At 37.1% G+C, this 21860-nt stretch overlaps 1 protein-coding gene across 1 annotated transcript in view; it reads right to left on the bottom strand.

Annotated features, from left to right (window-relative positions):
• MET (MET proto-oncogene, receptor tyrosine kinase) overlaps positions 1 to 21860 on the bottom strand; it is a 151835-nt gene that overhangs the window by 13107 nt on the left and 116868 nt on the right. Inside the window, exons 12-17 of the mRNA XM_020979317.2 lie at positions 17538 to 17684; positions 15289 to 15445; positions 14896 to 15036; positions 9874 to 10104; positions 4780 to 4860; positions 1749 to 1930 (exon numbers count right to left, since the gene is read on the bottom strand). Of these exons, the coding sequence (XP_020834976.1) occupies positions 1749 to 1930; positions 4780 to 4860; positions 9874 to 10104; positions 14896 to 15036; positions 15289 to 15445; positions 17538 to 17684 (939 nt within the window). The remainder of the gene's footprint in view (positions 1 to 1748; positions 1931 to 4779; positions 4861 to 9873; positions 10105 to 14895; positions 15037 to 15288; positions 15446 to 17537; positions 17685 to 21860) is intronic.

Raw genomic sequence — 21860 nt, forward strand, 5'->3', positions numbered from 1 at the left:
GTGCATATCTTATTTGTACATAGTGATTTACATATTGTGTTTCCCATTGGACTGTGAGCTCCTCGAAGGTGGGGACTGTTTTGTATACCCATCACTTAGCACAGTATCTGACACATAGTAGGTGTTTAATACATATTTGTTGTTGACTTGACTCTGTGCAGGTGGCTCCTAAATCTATGCATCTAGTATAAATCTCTACTAGGTTCCATTTCTACATCATCACCTGCCTGCTGACATTTCCTTCTGGACATCTTGTATGTATCTCCTTGTCCAAGACAGAACTGATAAACTTCCACTCTTATCCTCCCCTCTCACCACTAGCTGCCCAGTACCCCAGATTTGTAACATTGGAGTCATTCTTGACTTTCTCCTCTACATCACTCTCCCTAAACATCATATCCAATTGACTAATCCTAGCAATTTTATGGCCACAATATTTCTTGTGGTCACCACCTTAGTTTGCATCCCTGTTACTTCTCGCTTGGACTATTATATCAGCCTTCTAATTGGTCTTCCTGCTCCCAGTGTCGACCCTAGCCTACCCATTTTCCACATGCTTCCAAAATAATCTTCTCAGTGTGTGAATATGATCGTGTTACTTACCTTTTCAAAAGCTTTCAGTGGCTCCCTATGGCCTATAGGATAAAATACAAACTACTCAGCCTAGCACTGAAGGCCCTTCACAATCTGGTTCTATTTACCCTTCCAGACCTGCTTCCTATTGTCTTGTTCATCCAAGCTTATGCTATAGCAAAACTGGATAGCTCATTATTCCCAGAATTGTACACCTCAGATCCAGCCTCTCTGCATTTGCACAGACCATTCCCCTTGCTTGGGATATTAGTCCTTTCTCATTTCCACTTTTCAGAATCCTTTTGATTAAGAGCCTACCACGTGCCAGGCATTGTGCACTGTGTTGGGAAATACAAAGACAAAACAAAAATAGTGTCTGCCCCAGGAATTAATATTCTATTGGGATATATGACAGGTACATGGATCAATACAAGGCAATTTGAGGAGGGAAAGAATCCTAAAACTGGGGGGAGTCAAAAAATATTTTTGTAGGAAGTGGCACCTGATGAGCCTGGAAGGAAGCTAGAAATTGTAAGCGACACATGAAAGGAGGGAATGCATTGAAGACAGGTGGGACAGGGTGTGTGGAAACACGGAGAGGACAGATGAGTGTAGAGTTTGGGGAATAGCTACTATGGCTAGAAGACAGAGGTGGTCTCTTCAAATCTCAGTTCAGGTGCCACTTCTGGGAAGTCTTTCAGATTACCCAGGTTGTATTTTCTCTTCAAACAGCCAGTTTCCCCACCAGGAACTTGGACTCCTTTTCTGGGTGTCTTGATCCTGACAGATGTATTCTCACTTTATCTTACTGGGGCCCAGACCTCCAAGGTACTTCCTGGACTTTCCACCATTCAACTATGGAGTTTACTCCCTGATTTTCAGCACCCTTTTATATATAGTCTTCCCTCATTAGAAAATAGCCTTCTTGAGGATAGGGATTATTTTGACTGCTTGTATTTGCATGCTTAGCATCTTGAACAGTGCACAGCATAGCACATAGTAAGTACTTAATATCTATCTATAATATACATATATGTTGTATTTCCGAGTAGAATACAAGGTCCTTGACAAAATAAACTTAAAAGATTTAACCACAAAAGTTTTGAATCTGACCTATTTTGATGGTTTTTGCATGAGCCTAATTCTTCAGCTGGTAGACATAGTAAAGTACTTACATGAGTCTCATTTCTTATGAAGTTTCGAAGATCTCCATGTTTCATGTATGGCAGGACCACCAATGGAGACCCTTCATTACGAAGGCAGATTCCCAAAAGTGAGAGGACATTGGGGTGACTAAAATCTTTCATGATGATCCCTTCAGTCAGAAATTGTGAAACCTCTCCTAGGTCAGTAATTCCTGTGAAATCCAGTAGTAGAAAATAATATCAAATTTCCTTGTGGAATACTTGATTAACCAATCAACAAGAATTGATTAAGTTCCTACTATGTGCCCAGCAGTATGCTAGTCATTGGTGATACAAAGACAAAAATAAAATAGTGCTTGCTCTGTGGAAGCTTATGTTTTATGGGGTAGACAACATAAGGATAAATCCTAAAAATTGCAAACGTATATATTGTATATAATATACAAATAAATAATGCATAATATATTATTATGTAATTATATAAATATATAAACTAATAAATAAGGCATAATATATTATTATGTAATTATATAAATATACAATCATATACATATATAAAATAAACACAAGGTAATTTTGGTGGAAAGGTACTTGCAACTTGGGGAAATCAGGATTCAATATGTATAAAATGAATATTTTGTCAAAATCAGAAAAATCAATGGAAATTTAAAGCTATTGTATTTCCTGGATGTCCAGACAAGTATGAATGACATAATTCCTCCTTATCCACATTACAATGTTATAATTTCTCTCCTGCAACTAAATGAACAATTCAGTTTTCAGGTTTTTCACTTACAGAAAAGAATCGTCAAGTCGACAAGTATTTATTAAGTACCTACTATATACCAAGCACTATTCTAAGTCCTGGGGATACACATCTAACTCTGAAAATAGGACACAGTGCCGACGACCTATCAACTTGATATGCTTGAATGTAATACTAATATTTTCCAGAATGAAATATTTGTTATGATACTTAGCATTTGTGCAGACTGCATGATTTCTAATTTGTGGATTTGAAGACTATTACCATAGAGTTAAACTAACAGCACTGCCATTATTCTACAGGTGTGAAAAGCAGGACTCAGAAAAATTAAGTAGTCAGCTCAAAGTCTCAGAACAGACCAGTGCCAGAGCAAAGAGTAGTAATGTTTTCTGATCCCACTGATATACTGAGTGTATTAGGCGTGCTGTATTTCTTGATACAAGCTATAACAAGAAACATATTGAAGAATGCATCATTTGCATCTTTTAGGCTTTGTATAGAGCAAAACATGGCTTATCTTCAGGTCAAGAATTAAAGCACCTGGAAAGAAAAAAACAAAACAAGACAAAACATCTTGTTCTCTGAAATATAGGGTATTCCAAAAGTCTTTAAGCTAAAACTTCACTCAAACTTCCTTGAAACCCTGTCTCTCTCATAAAGCGTGTTCAACGAAGCTTTTGTGTGGATGGTACTCAGTCTACCATTCATCACTGATTAGCTTTTAATTTATATATAGTTCTAATCTTGCTTATCTGATTTCTCAGACTATAGCAGCTCAGAAGCTGGAAAGTATAAAGATGCTGACAGGCTAAAAAAAGTAAGGGAGGAAATAGAAAACCTACCATATTGCAGTATAACATAATAATTGATTAGCATTATTTTGGTTTTTGAGGTAGGTGGCTTAGTGGATAGAACGCTGGGCCTGGAATCAAGAAGACCTGAGTTCAAATTCAGCCTCAGACACTTATTAGCTGTGTGCCATGGGCAAGTCACTTAACTTCTGTTTGTCATAATCTACTGGAGAAGGAAATGGCAAACCACTTCAATATCTTTGCCAAGAAAATCTCATGGACAGTATTGGCAAGCTATGGTACACAGAGTCATGAAGAATCAGATGCTGCTGAACAACAATTCTGATTCTGAGTTATCAAGAAAAAACTACAAAATATTCTATGTATCCCATTTACAGAAGCGTAGGATTATGCAACATTTTAGGAATATCTCCATCAATAATAATTAAAATAAATTGGCATTTCAATGAGTAAGTCTCAACTAGAGAAAATATTTGTAATAGTATCTTTCATCTGTATAGTGTTTTATGGTTTTAAAAATTAAAAGCATATTACTTCACTTATTAGAACAACCTATTGAGGTAGGTAGTGTAAGCATCATGATTATTCCTATTTTACAAATGGAGGAATTAAGATTCGGAGAGATTAAATTATTTTTCCAAGGTCATGTAGCTTGTAAATGGTAGACCCCAGACTCAAGTAATTTCTTCTATTTCTAAGTCTAATCTTCTTTACATGAAACCTTAACTTACACGACATACTTTATTTTCATTAAATGTTGGTAATAAGTTGCTACTGCATTATTTTAAAATTTTTTGTTGGCATACTTTCACTTCTTTATCTTATTTCTTTTCCATCCTTTTTAATGGGAGTTGTTTTTTAAAAAAAATTACTTTAATGCCTGAGCATGAAATGAGTCATTCTTATTTTATGTGCCAACATATTTCCAATAGTTTCCAAAAATCATCATTTGCAAAACAAACATCATCTGCCAGACTTAGTCAAATTATACTCATCTCCTTTCACCGACACCCTTGTTTATCAGGGGTATAAGGGGTAATTGTTTAAGGAAAACATTTTAGTGACAGTCTAACCTGAACATATTTTCAGGTTTAGACCCATGAGTTTCAACAGCTTATTTCTATGAGAGGAAGTGTAAATTAATACTTTATCTAAGTTATCTGTTATTTTACATTTTTGAGAGTCAGTATTGCTATAGTGGGAAAAGAACTAGCCTCAGACTCAGGAAGTTCTAGATTCAATCCTCCTCTGGCACATACTGACCACCTAACTCTGGACAAGCTGCTTAATATGTCAGTACCCCAAGCATGTCTCAGAGATCAGAAGCTGCAGAGCAGGTGCTGCTCTCAACTGGTAGAGAGGTTTTCCTCACTGAGAATTTGTTCCCTACAGCAATGCAACTATACGTTCAGCCCACAAAAAAATTCCCTTATTTGATAAACCTTGACAAAAGGGTTACTTTACTATTAAATTGTTAACTTACTATTCAAGGACTTCACAGCACAATGAATCTTCTTATCATCGTTATCCAATAAAGTCCCATGATACACACACCCAAAATGCCCTATAAGAAGAATAAGGAATATTAACTTTTTTACTGTACTATTTTCCAATAATCAGCAATCACTAATTAACACCTTTTATGAGTCCTACTGATTCTAAATTCCTTGGTTGCAAATCTGTATAGTATAGACTTTTATTAATGAAATTATTTAAGGAACACATGGTAAAAGCCATATTACTTTTTCTTTTGATAATGCAATATAAATCTCTCTATATATATGATCAATGTTTGAGTAACTGAATAAACGTTGTATATATTTTACAAATGATGTAAATGTCACCATCAAGGACGTGTCTACCAGGAAAGGAAGTGGAACAGTTATGTTGTGAGAATGATGTATGATCGATAGACAGTTGAAGTGCTACATTGGTATCCATGAACTATTAAAAGAAACAAAAGAAGGCTTCTAGTGCTTTGTGGTTCTTTGTGGAAGAATTACAGAAAGACCTGAAAGAGAATCGTACTAAAGGAGATGGGATTGTTAATTTGAAGAAGTGGAGAGAGGATTGATGAGATTGATGAGATATTGGTGAGATCATGGCCCTTTGATATTTATGCATGTGTGTGTGTGTGTGTGTGTGTGTGTATGTGTGTGTATGTATATATATGTATATATGTGTATATATATACATACATATATGTGTGTATATATATACATATATATATACATATATATATATACGTATATATATACATATATATATACATATATATATATATATATATATATATATATATATATATATATATATATATATTATACATACACACACATAAAACATGAGATGATCTTTATGGTTGGCAATGATAGACCTAATACCTACATCATATGTGAACCATGTTATTGTTGTTGTTCAGTCATTTCAGTTGTGTCTGACGCTTTTTTACTCCATTTTGTGGTTTTCTTGGCAAAGATCCTAGAGTGGTTTGCATTTCCTTCTCCAGATCATTTTACAGATGAAGAAACTGAGGCAGACAGGGTTAAGTGACTTGCCCAGGGTCACGCAGCTAGCAAATGTCTGAGGTGGATTTGAACTTGGGAAGATGAGTGTTCCTGATTCCAAGCCCAGTGCTCTATCCACTGGGCCACTTAGCTGCCATATTATTAGCCTCTTACTGTATGTGGTTAGGTTTCAGGGATATGAATGAACTTATAAGTCTGTGTAATACTGAAACATGTTTTCATTCTACAGAGTTTATTACATATTAGAATTTTCTTACTCTAGTTAGTTTAATTTTGTTCCATTCAATGTGACTCAATTCAACAAATTTATTAAGCACCTACTAGGTACCTAGCACTGTGTTAAATACCCTAGAAGATCCAAAGCTTATAAAAGACAGGGAGCTTACAATCTTATTTACTTCAATATAAGATAACACAGATGTGCATAAGAGAGAGGTAAACAACGTGTGATGTGAGGCTGAAGGGGAGACAAGATCATTACCATGGAGGGGAATCAAGGAGAATCAAGGAATCACGGAGAAGGTGTCATGCACACTGGGCTTTAAAGAATTGGTAGAATTTTAATAGATGGAGGTGAAACAATTCTAGGCATAGAGAATAGTGTGAGAAAAGATATAGATAGGGAAACAACGGGCACATATAGGGGAGCTAGTGAACAGGTTAGAGGAAGCTTAGAGTATGTTGGACTGGCACAATATGAAACAAAGCTGTGAAGGAGGCTTGAATGCCAAGTTAGGGGGACTGGATTTTAGATAGTAAGGAGCTGCTGAAATACGGTTCTCTGCTTAGCGTTTTAAGCCCTACCCAACCTGGGCCCAAACTATCTTTTCAGCCTCATTGCACATTACTTCCACTCATACACTTTGTAACCCAGCCCAACTCATCCAGTCTTCTCTCAATTTCTCACACTGGATTGCCCCCTCCTCCCCTTGCTGTGCCTCTGCCCTGACTCTGCTCCATGCCTGGAATATGCTCCCTCCTTAGCTCTACTTTACACTATCCCTCTCTTCAAGGTACAGCTCAAGCATCACCTTCAACAGGACACTTTTCCCATCTTCTTAACTGCTTAGTGCCCTCCCTTTCAAACTGCCTTACAGTTAATTACTTTGTATTTATTCCCTTTATATTTATTCTGTCTCTACTTATTTATCAACTTGTCTCCTCTGTTCGAAAATAAGTTCTTTGTGAGTAGGGGTTCTTTTAATAATTGTTTTTGTATCCCGGTACTTAGCACAATGCTTGGCACATAGTAGGTGCTTCATTAAATGCTGGCCAATTGATTGAAGAGTTCTTAATCAGAAGGGAGATATAATCAGATCTGGTTCACATAAGGAAGGGTAATATAGGAAGAGTGGAAGCAGGAAGGCTAGTTAGGAAGACTAGATAAATGTTATAAAGCGAACGTCTATTCTTCTAATGAACAGAACCAGAATCACCAAAATAAAAATAATATTTTAAACACAGCTCTTGAAAAGGAAAGGGTATAAGAGATTAGTTTTTTGGAATAAGGATTTCCACCAATTATTCACCATTATCTACATAATTCAGGTTGGCAGGAGTTACAAGTCCAAGCCCAAATGAAGTAGCCTCACTTTAGACTCATTTCACTAAGTTCCCACTCACTCTAAGGCAATTGCTTTCCAAGTGGCTGTCATGTAGGCAGTTTCATCATAGGTGCCAAGAGTCTGACTGCTTAGTCAATGGTTTTAAGATTAAGATTCAGGCAAGTAGCAGAATGAGAAGGCTCACAGCTCAGACTGTTTTTCCAAAGGACCTCTATCAATGTAACTCTGCTCAGGGAAAATACAGACTAGTCCATCTAGTTCAACCCTGTGCATTTTATAGTTGAGGAAACTGAAACAGAGGGAGGTTAAATGAGGTACAGATGTAAAAGAAGGTTTAAATTTTGCCTCTGATGGTAACTTGTGACAGTGAATGTCACTTAATCACCCTGGGCCTTAGTTTATTCATCTGTAAAATGAAGAAGGGAAAGGTTGAACTACATGGCCAGTTCTAGATTTGATAGGTGACTTATCCCGAATCACACAGGCAGTGAGTGATGCAGGTCTCTGACCGAGGCCAGAAAAAGTGCTCTTTCCCCTATACCACTCTGGCTCCTGGTTAACCAACTCATTTACTATCTTGGGCTCTCAAGGAAAGTCTCCAAGACTATAAACTGCAGATGAAACCATTGATAAAATCATAGGTCCAGACCAAAAAAACCCCCAAACAAATCCTCCCCCAAACCCCAGTGAAATCACAGTAATTTGTGGAATGGCTAATAGGCAGTGTGATATAGTAGGTGGAAAGAACACTGGATTTGAACTTGAACACAGGTTTAACACTTGCCTCTAACTGATTTCATAATCCTGGCCAAGTTGCTTACTTTTTAAGGCTCAGTTTCCTCATCTATAAAATGGACGTGACACCTGTAGGCTCTGCCTGGTAGGACCGTTATGAGGCCCAAATGAGATGTCATCTATAAATGGCTTTGCAAACTTTAAAACACTGGATATATATGATATATACATGATATATGTATACATATACTCACATAATACATATAAGTATATACATATGTACAAAATAGCACATATATTGTATACATGCATGCACAGTGTAAATATGCAAATAATTGCACACATTTATCTGAGCATATATAGATATAGATAAATAGATATATACACATACATGTTTATGTACATTCACAATAAAAGCAGCTATCTGGTGCAGTGGATAGAATGCTGAAACTGGAATCAAGAAGTCTTGAGTTCCTATCTAGCCTTAGACACTTACTAGCTATGTGACCCTGGTATGTTGCTTAACTAGTTTCTTCATTTGTAGAATGGAGATAATAATAGCACTTACTTCCCAGTGTTGTTGTCTGAATCAAATGAGATAATATTTGTAAAGTGCATTGTAAACCTTAAAACTCTTTATAAATGCTAGCTATTGTTATTCTAGAAAATTCTGTTATTATTTAAGGTTTGTTGTAAGGATCAAAATAAATAATGTATGTAAAGTGACTTACAACTCTGAAGTGCTATACGAATGTGAACTATTTTTATTAACATAGCCTGCATTTATAAGGCAGAAGGGAAGGAAATACAATGGATTAAAGAATGAGAGGGAATTTTCTCTGCCCACCAGCTTTCCCCTCTCCCCTCCTCAAGAGTAACCTCAAATGAGAATTTGACCCTTTGTTCATATAATGTAAATTACCTCATCAACTTATTCAAGAGGAATACAACAAATGCTCTTGATGCTTTTTGGCAGTATCTCCAGAGAAAAGGTTTCAAGATTCAATTTGGATTGAGATAAAAGATTTTAGAAAGGAAAAGGAGACTGGAATCTACTTTCTACCTATATCTTCTTTTTCTGGTTGGTTTATTTTCCTGCTAAACATTTTCTCAACTGTTGTTTATGCTAGCTGTTACTGCTACCCAGACAGACTACCTTATTACAAATACTTGCTTCTCCTTTGTGTAAAGGAATTAGAATGCATTGCAAAAATGATAGATGTTGCTCAAGGTCAAGGTAATGCTATAAATTACCATTCCTAAGAATGCTGGCATGAGGTGCTATGAACTAGGGCTTTGGAGAGAGTTAGTCACTGTTTTCCATGTAAAGAGACGTTTGGAGGGTGACATCAGTGAAAATGGTTGCAATTAAAAGCAGTAAAAAATTCCATTAAAATGTTCTTGTCATTATTAAAAAGGGTGATAGAGGAATGTGATTTATTTCTGCCTGCTTTGGAGATGACCAAATTATAGCAGTAACAAGGGGACCACATCCCAGAAGATATGATTTTCAACATGGTATGTATGCAGAATGGAAAACAAAACCTCTTATCATTTCTTTTTTGTCCTTTGCATTACTTTTGCGCTATATATAGATATACATATATATATATGTATGTATTTATATATACATATATGTATATGTACATACATACATGTTAGTGTGTGTGTGTGTGTATACCAATTTGCTGAAACAGAACGTAAAGCACTTCTATAGGAAACTAACAAAATCAGAGTTGAAATACTTGCCTCTTCCTATGATTTCATTGAAATGCACAATCAGGCTGTTTGGCCCAATAACCACATGTTGGACTGCTTGGACCAGGTCTGGATTTAAGGCGCTGATATCAATGTGGACATGATTTTGAAGCAGCGGACTGGATATATCTGAATCTCCACTGTTTAGGATGGGGGACAAATCTGTCAGAGGATAATGAGCTTGTCTGCAGGATCCATTTTGGGAAGAATTTGGAAACTGATCTGCAAGAGGAACCTGAATTATTAGTATTTGTTTAAAAGATAGTGGAAAAACTTTATTTATTAGAACCAAAGAGACACGGGGGAAATCTAAAATAATATTGTTTGAATTATAGAATTAAAAAAATTCTACTTCATTCGTTTTAAGCATTTATAGTTGACTTTAATTTAAAAAGAGATTCTGCCAAGATAAGATCCCTACATCTGATTCAATGAATGGATAAGAAGGCTTTGAGATAAGCAAATCAATTGTATGCAAATAAGCATTTAAAATATCTTCTCAAAGTTTGTTCTCTTAAATAGGTTAACTATTTGTTAACTTAACTCACAGGATTGTTTTGAGGTTTTAATGAAATCATACACTGGTTTTAGGACCATGGCCAGGTCACTTAATCTCTGAGCCTCAGTATCCTCATCTACAAAATGGGTACAAGCCCTTTAGGCTCTACTATAATAGGGCTACTGTGAAGCTAAAATGACATAATGTTGGTAAAGTGCTTTGTATATTGTACCATATTATTATTAGAAAAACTCTTTTCTTGCGAAAGAATAAAATTTAGCCTACTTTCTGTCTCAATGGCCATAGCTGTAGAGCAAAAGGAGCCTCAGAGATCATCTAGTCCAGCTCCCTCCCTTAGTTGTGGGGAAACTGAGGTCAAGGAAGTCAGGTGATTTTGTCACCCAGGTAATAAATGTAAGAGGTAGAATATGAACTCCAGAGCTCAGGCTCTTCCAATTTCTACTACACACTACCTCCTCCGAGTGGCCATATCAAACTGACGGAAAATGAGCCAGAGTTTTACTAGAGGTAACTACTACATTGAGAAACTCTAACAAATAATATACATATTATATATGCAAACAGAATTGGGCAATTTTCTTATCTTGCAACAGTCTAGCTTACACTAAGGAAAAGGAAAAAAAACATCTTTTGGTTGAATTATTGTTTTATCAATGGAATCAAATCCCTTTAAGTGCAAAACCTCACTCCCAGCCAATGACAAAATAAAATAAATTTAAAAAGACAGAAAGAAAAAAAAGGACAGTGGAATCTATTGGAAAGAAATCTGACAGACAGATCCATACACTTGGGAACTGCCTGCCTCAGTGGTGACTCCTCCATTATGAGGTAGCGTTCAGGGTCAATGTTAGAAAAGACAGGTTAAAACTGTCTTTGTCTGGTATTCCTACCACCTGGGCCTCTCTCTTATGTTCAAGTTAAATGCACTTGAAAATCCCTCCCTAGAGAAAAAATAGACCAAACAAAATTTTAAGAGATCCTTACCCAATTATCTTTAAGACCCAGTTCTCACTCTCAGGGAGGAGCCCATAAGGGGTTAGGGTAGGGGCTCCTAAAACTTTTTGTGAAGAGAAGCTACTCTTCCCTAGAGCCTTGAGATCCACACACACACACACACACACACACACACACACACACACACACACACAGAGTCTCTCTCTCTCTCTCTCTTCTCTCTCTCTCTCTCTCTCTCTCTCTCTCTCTCTGTGTGTGTACACTGAAATCCCTGAGTGAGGGGGTGGGGCTGCTGGCAGTGAGTTCCTGGGGAGCAGTCAGCGAAGCAAAAGGAATGTACTGACAATAAAGTCTCTGAGTGGAAGGAATGCCCTTCCCAGCTGGGAAGCTTGCTTCCCTTCTAGCAAATCAAGGAGACAGTTGTGAAAGGAATGATAAGATAAGGGTGGGGGAATCTTGATCTAAAGATGATAATATTTGAACCGTATAATTCTATAGTGCTTAACAGTATGTTTTCGCAGGCTTGGTCTCATTATGATCCATTTTTAAAGGATTCAGGTGTTAATCTCATTTTGCCGGGGATGATGCTGAGAATCTAAGATGCTAAGTGACTTGTTCAACGTCCTGCATCTAAGAGGTGGCAGAGATAGGTCTACATTTCTGAACTCTCGAGTGCAATGTTCTTTTCATCATCTCCCGCTCTACTCAGCTACCCAGGCACTTCCATAATTAGGATATTGAAACCAACAGGAAATGTACATTGTTTGCCAATGAGCAGGATAAATAATTCTTGAAGAAGGGCAAAAATAAATAAATAAAGATGGCTTTATAAAAGGTGTTCCAAAAGTCTTAGTGCGGTTTAAGCCTTTGAATAGCTTTGGAGCAGCTGGGTAGTGCAATGGATGGCCTAGAGTCAGAAAAACCTGAGTTCAAGTCCTGCCTTAGACTCTTAGTTGCTGCAAATCACTTAACCCCTGTTTCCTCAGTTTCCAGTAAAATGGGGATAATAATAGCACCTATCTTGCAGGATTGTTTTGAGGATCAAATAAGATAATAACTGTAAAGAGCTTAGCATACTGCTTGTCACATAGTAAGCACTATAAGTATTAGCTTATCTTTAATAATTTTAATCTATTAAAACCCAAAATTACACTAAGACTTTTGGGATAGCCTGAATAGTGTTTCACTGGAAAAATAAGGATATGGGTTGTTTTATACATAGTCTAGTCTTAGCTGCTGAAAGGTAGAGTATTGATGTTAGGCCCTCTTGACAAGAAATGGGATAGAATACTGCCTCATTCCACTCTGTTCTACACATTTCAATATTTTCCACATGGGTCATTTTGATCACATCTGCTCTGGACCAGTGGTCCAAGGGAGCAAGAGATGCTGTAGCCAGAAAAGTTGTCAAACTGGAAGGCAGATGTGGAAGTAGCAGAACAGGAATATTGGAATCATATTAACTCAAAAAAGCAAGGAGAGGAGGAAATGGGAATAGATGGGCTTAGATTAGAAAGGAATCTCCCAAATTCCTAGGGATCCAGGATGTAGAACCTCCCCACTGGACCTGGAGACTAACAGTTCTTCTCAAGACCGCCCCTCCGTTCTGCTATGAATGTTTCAAGCATTTCATCTGATGTTGGTCTGAGACTACAGGCTGAGTCTATGGATTGGAGTTTCATTTGCAGCTGGCAATCGGAGCAGCTGTCTTATGCCTTTAGCAGTGGGATAATTTTTACATTATGGATCAGGGGTTTGCTGCTGAATCTAGACTTCTAGACTTCAGAGACTGTTTGAAACTGACAAATCATTGAGCCATTGAGAGAAAAATTTTCTGGCATGGAATGCCTCATTGGTTCTTCGGTTAGGTTAAAGTCCTCTGACTTTTGACGTGTGTCCCCACTGGTAGAATACAAGGGGAATTATTTGCTGTTCCAATGACTGCAACATAGTCAATTCAAGTTTTCAGGAGCTGATTGTGGATTATCCTGTCAGTTGGCTATTTTATTTTTTTAAATAATACTAAACAGTGGATAAGATGAATAAAAGATGAGACAAACATTTAAGGTTAAAGCATTTGAAACAAAGTGTTATGATAAAAGTTTTGGCTGGAAAAGGACATTAAAACTGGGTCAAAATAAGTCTTTGGGATTATCTGTGGATTTTAATTTTCTTTCTTACAATAGAAGAACAACAAAAATAAAACAGCAAAGTCTGGTCTACTAAAATAAAAGCATAATGTAGCATTCCTGTTCATACAAAATAAATGACAGCAAGTTGTCATGGCAGCTAGTTTCATACATGGAATTACATGGGGCAAAAGTCATGCATGATATTAAATAATGCAATAATGCTTTGTGTTAGTCTTACATGGGTGAATGAATAAAACTTTCAAAATATCAGGTAATTCTTGTAAAATAATAAAGATATGAGTTGCTTTAGTACTATCACCCTTTGACTTGTTGAGCAGTTTCTAGATTTGCAAGTATTTTCTAAGTCTGATTCACTATATTTGTCCAGTGGTAAATATTCAACCAGGAAAATGCTCACAGTTGACTCATATCCTGAAACTTCTAAAGGTAATAAAGTTGATAAAATGTAGAGACTGTACTTTTGCCAACATATTTTAAGTTAAACAATGTGAAATGCTCCAGTTAATTTGGCCATTATTTGGTAACAGTATTTTTTTTTTGAAGCCAATGATGCTAAACATTTCTATATTTTTCAGCACAACCAGATGTTTGTTCTGGATTAGACCTCAAAATAGACTTAAAAGTCATGGAATACTTTAGGTGCTAGGTTTGAAGTCTGTTATCCACCCTCCTAGACAGCAGGCTCCCTGAGGAAAGGAACTATCTCTTATATGTATACTGTACTCCCCTAGGCCCTAGCACAGTGCTCTGCACATGCTAGGCACTTAATAAATCATAGTGGTTGTTATGGATGCCTTGAGGGAACTGTGTGCATGTTTACATTCCTATATATGGCTAAAAGAAAAGGACAAGTAGTGGCAAGTTACATTTGACCAAAATGTGCATTTTGATCTTGCCTCTCCTGACTTAGTTTGTTCAATTAAAGAAAAAAAAATGGGATCTGTTATTTGAGATAACTCCCTTTGCCCGCTGAAATCAGCAAATGCTCTGTAATTTACAGAGGTTATGTAACTTAGAGAGTTAAGTGACTTGCCTAAGATCACAAGACCTCTATGGGAAATTTGAGCCCAGGTCTTCCTGACTCTGAGACCAGCTCTCTAGCCACATTGTATACCCTAATGCTTCTAATTTAGTTTAGAGAAGCCTTACAACTTTTTAGTGTACTTCTCAAAAATAAATGAAATACCTGTTCCCTTGTGATTTCATGGTTCACTTTTCTGGGGGAGAACAGCTTGAAAAGCCCTAAAAATGTAATGAGACATGGGTCTGGTTCCAAATTAAAATCCATCAAATTCTTGCAGGAAGGCTGCATGCAGAAGCTGGGAAAAAACCCCCACACTGAAGTGCATTAATAGGTATTTCTCAGAACAATAAACTGATATATACCTTCTGGAAAAGTTGCTCTGTAGTCTACAGATTCATTTGAAACCATTTCCGTGGTAGGGCTTACACTCCGGGCACTTACAAGCCTATCCAAGTGAGGAGTGTGTACTCTTGCATCATAGCGAACTAAGTCACTGCCCAGATCTTAAAACAAATAGAAAAGAAAGAGTTTGTTAAAAACTTCTGTATCCTGGGTCAATGATGATAAACTCCAAAACTAAATGTAGGCTGTTTTTGATACAAGCATTAAGTTCTCATTAACATTTTGGAGGGGGAGAACATATACAGCTTTGAGGAACACTGCTGTAAATATGAAGACTGTCTGAAATGGAATTAACTTCCTAAAGGTTTTTCCTCTCTCTCTTTAAAAAAAAGAAGAAAAGAAAAAAGATGCACCTTTAATCTGCTTCCTCTTTTTCAGCCACAGAAAAAGCCCCAGTAATAAAAAGAGCACCAATGATATCAAGACAACTCCAACAATGAGTCCTGTGAAATTTTGGTCTGGTTGTACTATCACTTTTCCAAGGACAGTTGAAGAAACTGCTTGCTTCCACTACAACAAAGAAATAAAGAAATAGCATAATGTACATGGCATTTTGTTTACAATATATTCGATGAGCTGAGCTGATTATTTCTGGATGTAATGTGGTACATGAGCATTACCGTAATTACTTTTGGCAATGGCATTATCTTCTTCAGACTTAAGAAGGTAGGTTTCATCAATTTTTTCTTCAGTCTTCATAAGTAAGTCATTGAATGTATATCTCCAAAGTGCCTTAGTTTAACTTATGAACTTAAAGACTATATTGGATTATGTGTTATTTGGCCTATTTGCATTTTATATGTTGTTAAATCATCATTGTGTATTGGCATCACAGCTCAAAAAATGATAAAGGTTTACAGCTTTGGTCAGGTAACCCTCCTGCTCAAATCCCTTTACTTGCTGTCCTTTGCCTAGCAAATAAAATATAAAATCCTTAGTCTGACATTCAAGGCTCTTTATGATCTTATTTTCTAGCCTGTCACCTTTTTTTTTTTTTAAGGTCTTCTATGCCTGTTCCTGCTGGATGCATTTACCACCCTTGAACTTATTACACTGTACTTTCTTCTCTTTGTGCCCCTCCCACCTTTCTCATGTACTATCCTTGTTCCTGGAAAATATTTGCTCCATAATCCTCACCTACTTGAAATGTAATCTATCCTCTAAGGTCCAGCCCAATTGTTACCTTCTCCAGGAAGCTTTCTCTCATCTACTCAGAAGGGAAGTAATCCCTCCCCCTTCAGAGCTGTCAGAGCACTCTCTTTTGTAACCTTTCCTATGAATTTATATATTATTTTTATATTAAGTTATTTTTTCTTCTTTCTCTTACTAGATTATCAGCACTCTCATTTATTTTTGAATTTCCTTTGGTAGCTGGCACAATGCTTTGCACATTGTAGAAGCTTGAGAAATGTGTTTATTAACAACATGGAGTAATGGATAGAGAACCTGCTTTGAAGCCAGGGATTCCTGGGCTTTTGGTCACATGTTGACTGTGTGACTCTGGGAAAGTCACTTAACTTCTTAGTGCTCTAGGCAACTCTCCAAGACTTTGAGTTGCAGAGAAACCACTGACCTATACTGGTAGAGGGAGTTTCCTCACCTGAGAGATGCTCACACCAATAAAATCTCAAGTCCAGTCCAGATACTTTGCTTGGAAAGACTTAGGGCTACTGAATTCCAATCTAGGACAGCATAAGCTGAATTTTAGTGATTTTTTTCTTACTTTCTTAACATTTATTCAGTTTGTTGCTTTTTTAAAATATTTTAAGAGCTTTTATACATTCACCCTCTTTGCTGAGAATAAATTAATTGCATAAATATAAAATTTCCATTTTATAATTAAAACTGTGTAGTCATGATCTTAATGCTATTTCCCGGTGGTTCCTAACTCTTTTTGTTTTTTATTATTTTTTGTGAGAGGCTGATTTTAATTTCCTGGGCATGTTGAGATGGCTGGAGTTAGAGATGAGGATATGTTAGCAGCCAAATTCATGCTAATCTTAGGCTGACATTCAAGGTCCTCCATAGCCTGGAATGCTCTTTACCCTCAAAGTTTATAATCTAATAGGAGTGATAAAATACATTGAAAAAGCTATAATATAATTTAGAATATGCTAAAGGAATAGGATGGGAGAAAATGGTATACTAGGAGAGGTCTGTGGAGGGGAATTATGAGGAGAATCTATGGCCCTCTCTGCTGTACATCTCAGAAATCTACAGAGAGAAGAATATAGTGGGGGGTGGCTGATCTAGACTGTCAGGAACTAGCTAGGAAGTCATCTACTAAATAAGACTTTGTGGAGGTCGTCTATTTAATGAGACTTTGAGATATGCTGACAGATCCTGCTATTGTTTGGGAAATCTTATTATTTGCTGTTTGGAAAAGTTGCCTCAGCCAGGCCTCCTGAAAATGAGCTTAACTGGTAGGGGGACAATATAACCAAAATTCACTATTTGTCAAGTCACAACCAAGAATCCAGGCTGCCTTGCTGAACTTAAGTTAACATACAAATGAGCTTGTAGGATGTATTTTAAGGCAGCAAGTGACATAATTACAGTGGCATCCTTATTAATAAACATGAAAGTAATTCAGGAATCCCACCTCTATATTTAGCTCGCTATTCAGTTTCAGCAGGTCGTTGGGGACCGTACATAAGACTGCTTCAGAGTGCAAGCGGATATTCTCACAGCTCTTATTTCCCACTTTTAACACTTCACCTTTTACTGCCTCAGGGTCAATATCATTTCCCTGGAAGAAAAGAAAAATAGGTGTTGTTCATTAGTATCCTTTAGATGTTCAACAACTACTGGGAAGGGTCACAATTGAGGAATATTATAAAAATACTGTAAAATTAAGGCCTAACTTTTGGACTTAGCCCACAGGTGGATTGTATTAGTCTCCTTTCTTTCCTTCCTTCCTTCATTCAATTCATGTATTCATAGAGAGCACTTTACATCAGCATTCCAAAAATCAAAGCATTTATTCTCTACTTGTAGCTGCAGCTCACATTTCTATGACTCTTTAAAAAAGTACTTCCCCCATAGCAACCCTATAAGGATTATTATCTCCTCTTTCCAGAAGAGGAAATGGAGGCTCAGAGATCATAAATGAGTTGCCTGGGAACACATAGCTAATAAGTAATACAAGCCAGCATTCAGAATGAGACTTTTCCTGACACTAAGTCCAGTGCTTTTTTTTTTCTACTACTAATATTTTAACTACTACTAATGATAGCATTTATATAGTGCTTTAAGGTTTGCAGAGAGTTTTACATATGCTATCTCATTTGATTCTCACAAAAACCCTATGAGGGTGCTATTATCCCATTTTACAGATGAGGAAACTGAGGCCCAGAGAGTTTAAAGTGGCTTATCCAGTGCCATGCCAGTCCCATTTAAGGCAGGGTTCAGGGTCTTGAATTCAAGTGATGCCTCTTAGCTGCCTCCCTCCACAATGCCTCTACTGTACTTATTTGATTCTTAGAATAGAATGAAAACAATGTCTTCAGACTTGTTCTTTACTCAACTCTCTTAAGGGCAAATTGGCATGATCCTTTTGAAAACAGAACCATTCTATCACCATTGTTGAATGGAATTTTTAAAAGAGCAATTATGAAACAAAATCCTCAACTCTTTTGGATGCTTTATGCTGGCATGGAGGTGACTCTAGGTTTTCAAAGGCTATGCTAGTGGGACATAATCTCTGACAGGTCCTCTCCTTGAAGGAGAGGATCAAAGGGTTATAGATTTAGAACTGGAAGGAGGATATCTCCTTAGAGGCCATCTGGCCCAAGCCACTACTTTTCTAGATGGAGAAACTGAGGGACAGAGAAGTTAAGTGTTTTGCCCAAGGTGACACAGGGTAACAAGTGGCCAGACCAGAATTTGAACCCAGTTACTTTGATAGCCTGGGTGTGTGTGTGTATATATGTGTATATATATATATATATATACATACACACACACACACACAATTTGAGGACAAGCCTAGCTAAGTTTGAAGATATCCATTCTAGAATTATAGCTCTGGAGCTGGAAGGAACCTCATAGACCTTCTCATCAACGGAAAGTTGGCCACTGGGTGAAGAAATTTTTTGGTCACGGCAATTTACTCATGTGGTGTAATAAGACAGAGAGAAGTTTTAATCTGTGGCAGTGATGGGCCATGCTGGCACATTATACAACATATTAACAGAACCAAAAGTTAGATTTGGGAACAAAGGAACAGCCACAAGCATAATTTATCTCATTATCAGACTACCAGAACTGAGGGCAGCAGCCATTTATTAAATGAATAAACTACTACTAATTTGAGAAAAGATATGTTAATATTCAGAAACCACTGCTTTTCTTAACCTTTACATATATATGCCGGTTAATATACTTTAAATGTGACAAAACCATATCAGAGCAAATATGAAAAAAAACCTTGAAAAGTATACAAAACTATAAAAATGTGCTTTCATATATATGTATACACACACACATATATACATATATATACATACACACACAGATTATATATATATATATATATATATATACACACACACACACTCTCTCATTTCCATCTCAAGGCAACCCTAATAGGTTGATTGGACAGGTATTATTGTTATCTTAGTAAAAAAAAAAGGCTCAGAGAAAGTGATATTCCTTTGCGATAGGAAACTAGGATTTAGGTAAAATACATATAAACAAAACTCTTCTTAAGGAAAAGATCATATATGTTAAGTGAACATTAGGCAATGTGAATATTTCATGGAATGGGGTCAGACATAGAAAGCAATCTAACAAGAGGTCCATAAATCTAACAGGTCACCACCATAGGGCCTCAAATGACAACTTGTTGGTTAGCTCTGAGCAAGGCTGAGGTATGCATTCACATACTGAAGGGAATTCGTAGAAGGGCAAATGAAGAGTTAAAGAGCTGGGGGCTTGATTTATGGGGAAAGAACTAAAATGTGGCTTTCTTGGCTAGATAATAACTAAGGTGGGGGAAGGGAAGACTATGTTGCATTTACATTTACAGATATTCATTCCTTGAGGTCTAAGAACTCTTCAAATAAGGAAAGAACAATACTGCCAAATAAACATCCAGCTTAAGAAAAATGAATCCCAGACTGGATAGACTTTTTCTCATCTGCATAAAACTAAAAAAATATGATAAGGAAACAACATAAATCTCCACCCAACCTTGAGAAGCAAAAAGAAAAAAAAAACTGCTCATGAAGTTGCTTTTAAAGTATGAAAAACAGGCAGGAATTGGAAAATATAAGTCACATATCTGAAAAACAACCAATGATGAAATTCATCACGTAACTCAGTAGAAATCAGACTGAACAAGAATAAAAACTACTTCTCCTGTAGACTGAATTTCAGTGCCCATGGAGGAGGTATATTGTGATACACATTGTGTGAGGTGTGATATAATGGACACCTCCCCTCTCACAATGACTTACATGTAATGTGAAGATGAATACTTTATGTAACAGAAATCAATTTCACTTCACCTTGTGTCAGAAATCACTCTCTCATCCCTCACTCTGGCCAGCTGGCCCCTCTTTCACAGTGGTCTCACCACTGTAATGCCAGGATTTGGGTGGCTATAGGACTGGGTAAAGCAAGGAAGCTTGGACTAGAAATTGAGATAGTTAAAAAAAGGCTCAATGGTAAGTCCAATAAGCTCCCAAAAGTCAGAGCTCAAGTCCAGGAAGGCAGCTAAGGGATGGAGAAGAGGCAGATTCCATGTGTCTAGGTAGGAAAAAAGGTATAGAATAAGAATAATAATCAAGGACTAAATGTGAAAGAGATTGTAGAGAGCAGAGGGTCAAGAGATTAGGCCAAAGAGTGGGCAGGATTAAATCAGGAGCCAGGGACAGGGTCTGAGAAAGAAGCATGGGGATATCACAAGCAAGAATTAGGCTTCTTGCTCTCAATTCATCAATATCTTTTGAGACAAACACTCCTTGTATACAACCTTCCTAAGGTTAGAATTGACATGTAGGTTGGCCTGAACCTTGAGATGGAAGGAAGTAGATAAATTTAGGTAGAGTAAGGGAGTGAGAGGCTTAGGAGCAAGGCAATTCTTGACACTGACTTACACTCTGAGACCAATTCTAACAGGTATCTATGAATTCCTAAACCCAAGTAATTTCAGCTAAGTATCTAGTTCCATTTTTGCTTCTGGATCCCTGTTTGTTAGGCCTTAAGAACCTATCTCTGCTCTCAGGTCCCCAAATGGATTACTACTCTGCCTTCAACTTGGGAAATATCCCACTCTGAAAACATTTCTTCTCTAACACATATAACAGTGTCCATCCAGGGACCTACTCAATCCACAAGAGTGAGCCAGTGAAGAGGAATCAGATTTAGGGACCCTGCTTCTAAAAAACTGGAAGATGTAACCATTAAATAAGAAGAGGTTCTTTAAAGGTAAGATGACAAGCCCTTGCTCTGTTCCATGTAGCCACAGAATTTCTACCACTGATCTTTTCATGTTATCTCTCTTTCAAGTCTATTTATTCTAGTCTTCTCCTATCCTTGATCACTCTTTTCTGGCCTGAGTTCTTGTATGATTTCAAACTCTGCCTACCAGACGCCCACCAATTTGCACCGGGGGTAATCTATAGTGTCATGTCACTCTTCTCCTCAAAAATGTTTAATGTCTTCCTATTACCTACCAAAGAAAGTTCAAACAACCCCCCTCCCCCGCCCTCATCTGGTCTACCCTATTGTTCTTATGCCACACTTGTCCCCATTATCCACTCAATATTCCAACCAAGCTGGATCATGCCTTGTGATTTCCCACATGCACTCCATATTTTCCTACCTTTGTACTTTTGCTCGCACTGTTATCTATGTCAGAAAGTCAATAAACATGTATTAAATAGTATGGCATGCTGGACGGGAAGCTGGCTTCTGATTC

This window comes from Phascolarctos cinereus, unplaced genomic scaffold (genome assembly GCF_003287225.1).
Source record: "Phascolarctos cinereus isolate Bilbo 61053 unplaced genomic scaffold, phaCin_HiC Scaffold_1;HRSCAF=81, whole genome shotgun sequence".
NCBI classification, from domain to species: domain Eukaryota; kingdom Metazoa; phylum Chordata; class Mammalia; order Diprotodontia; family Phascolarctidae; genus Phascolarctos; species Phascolarctos cinereus.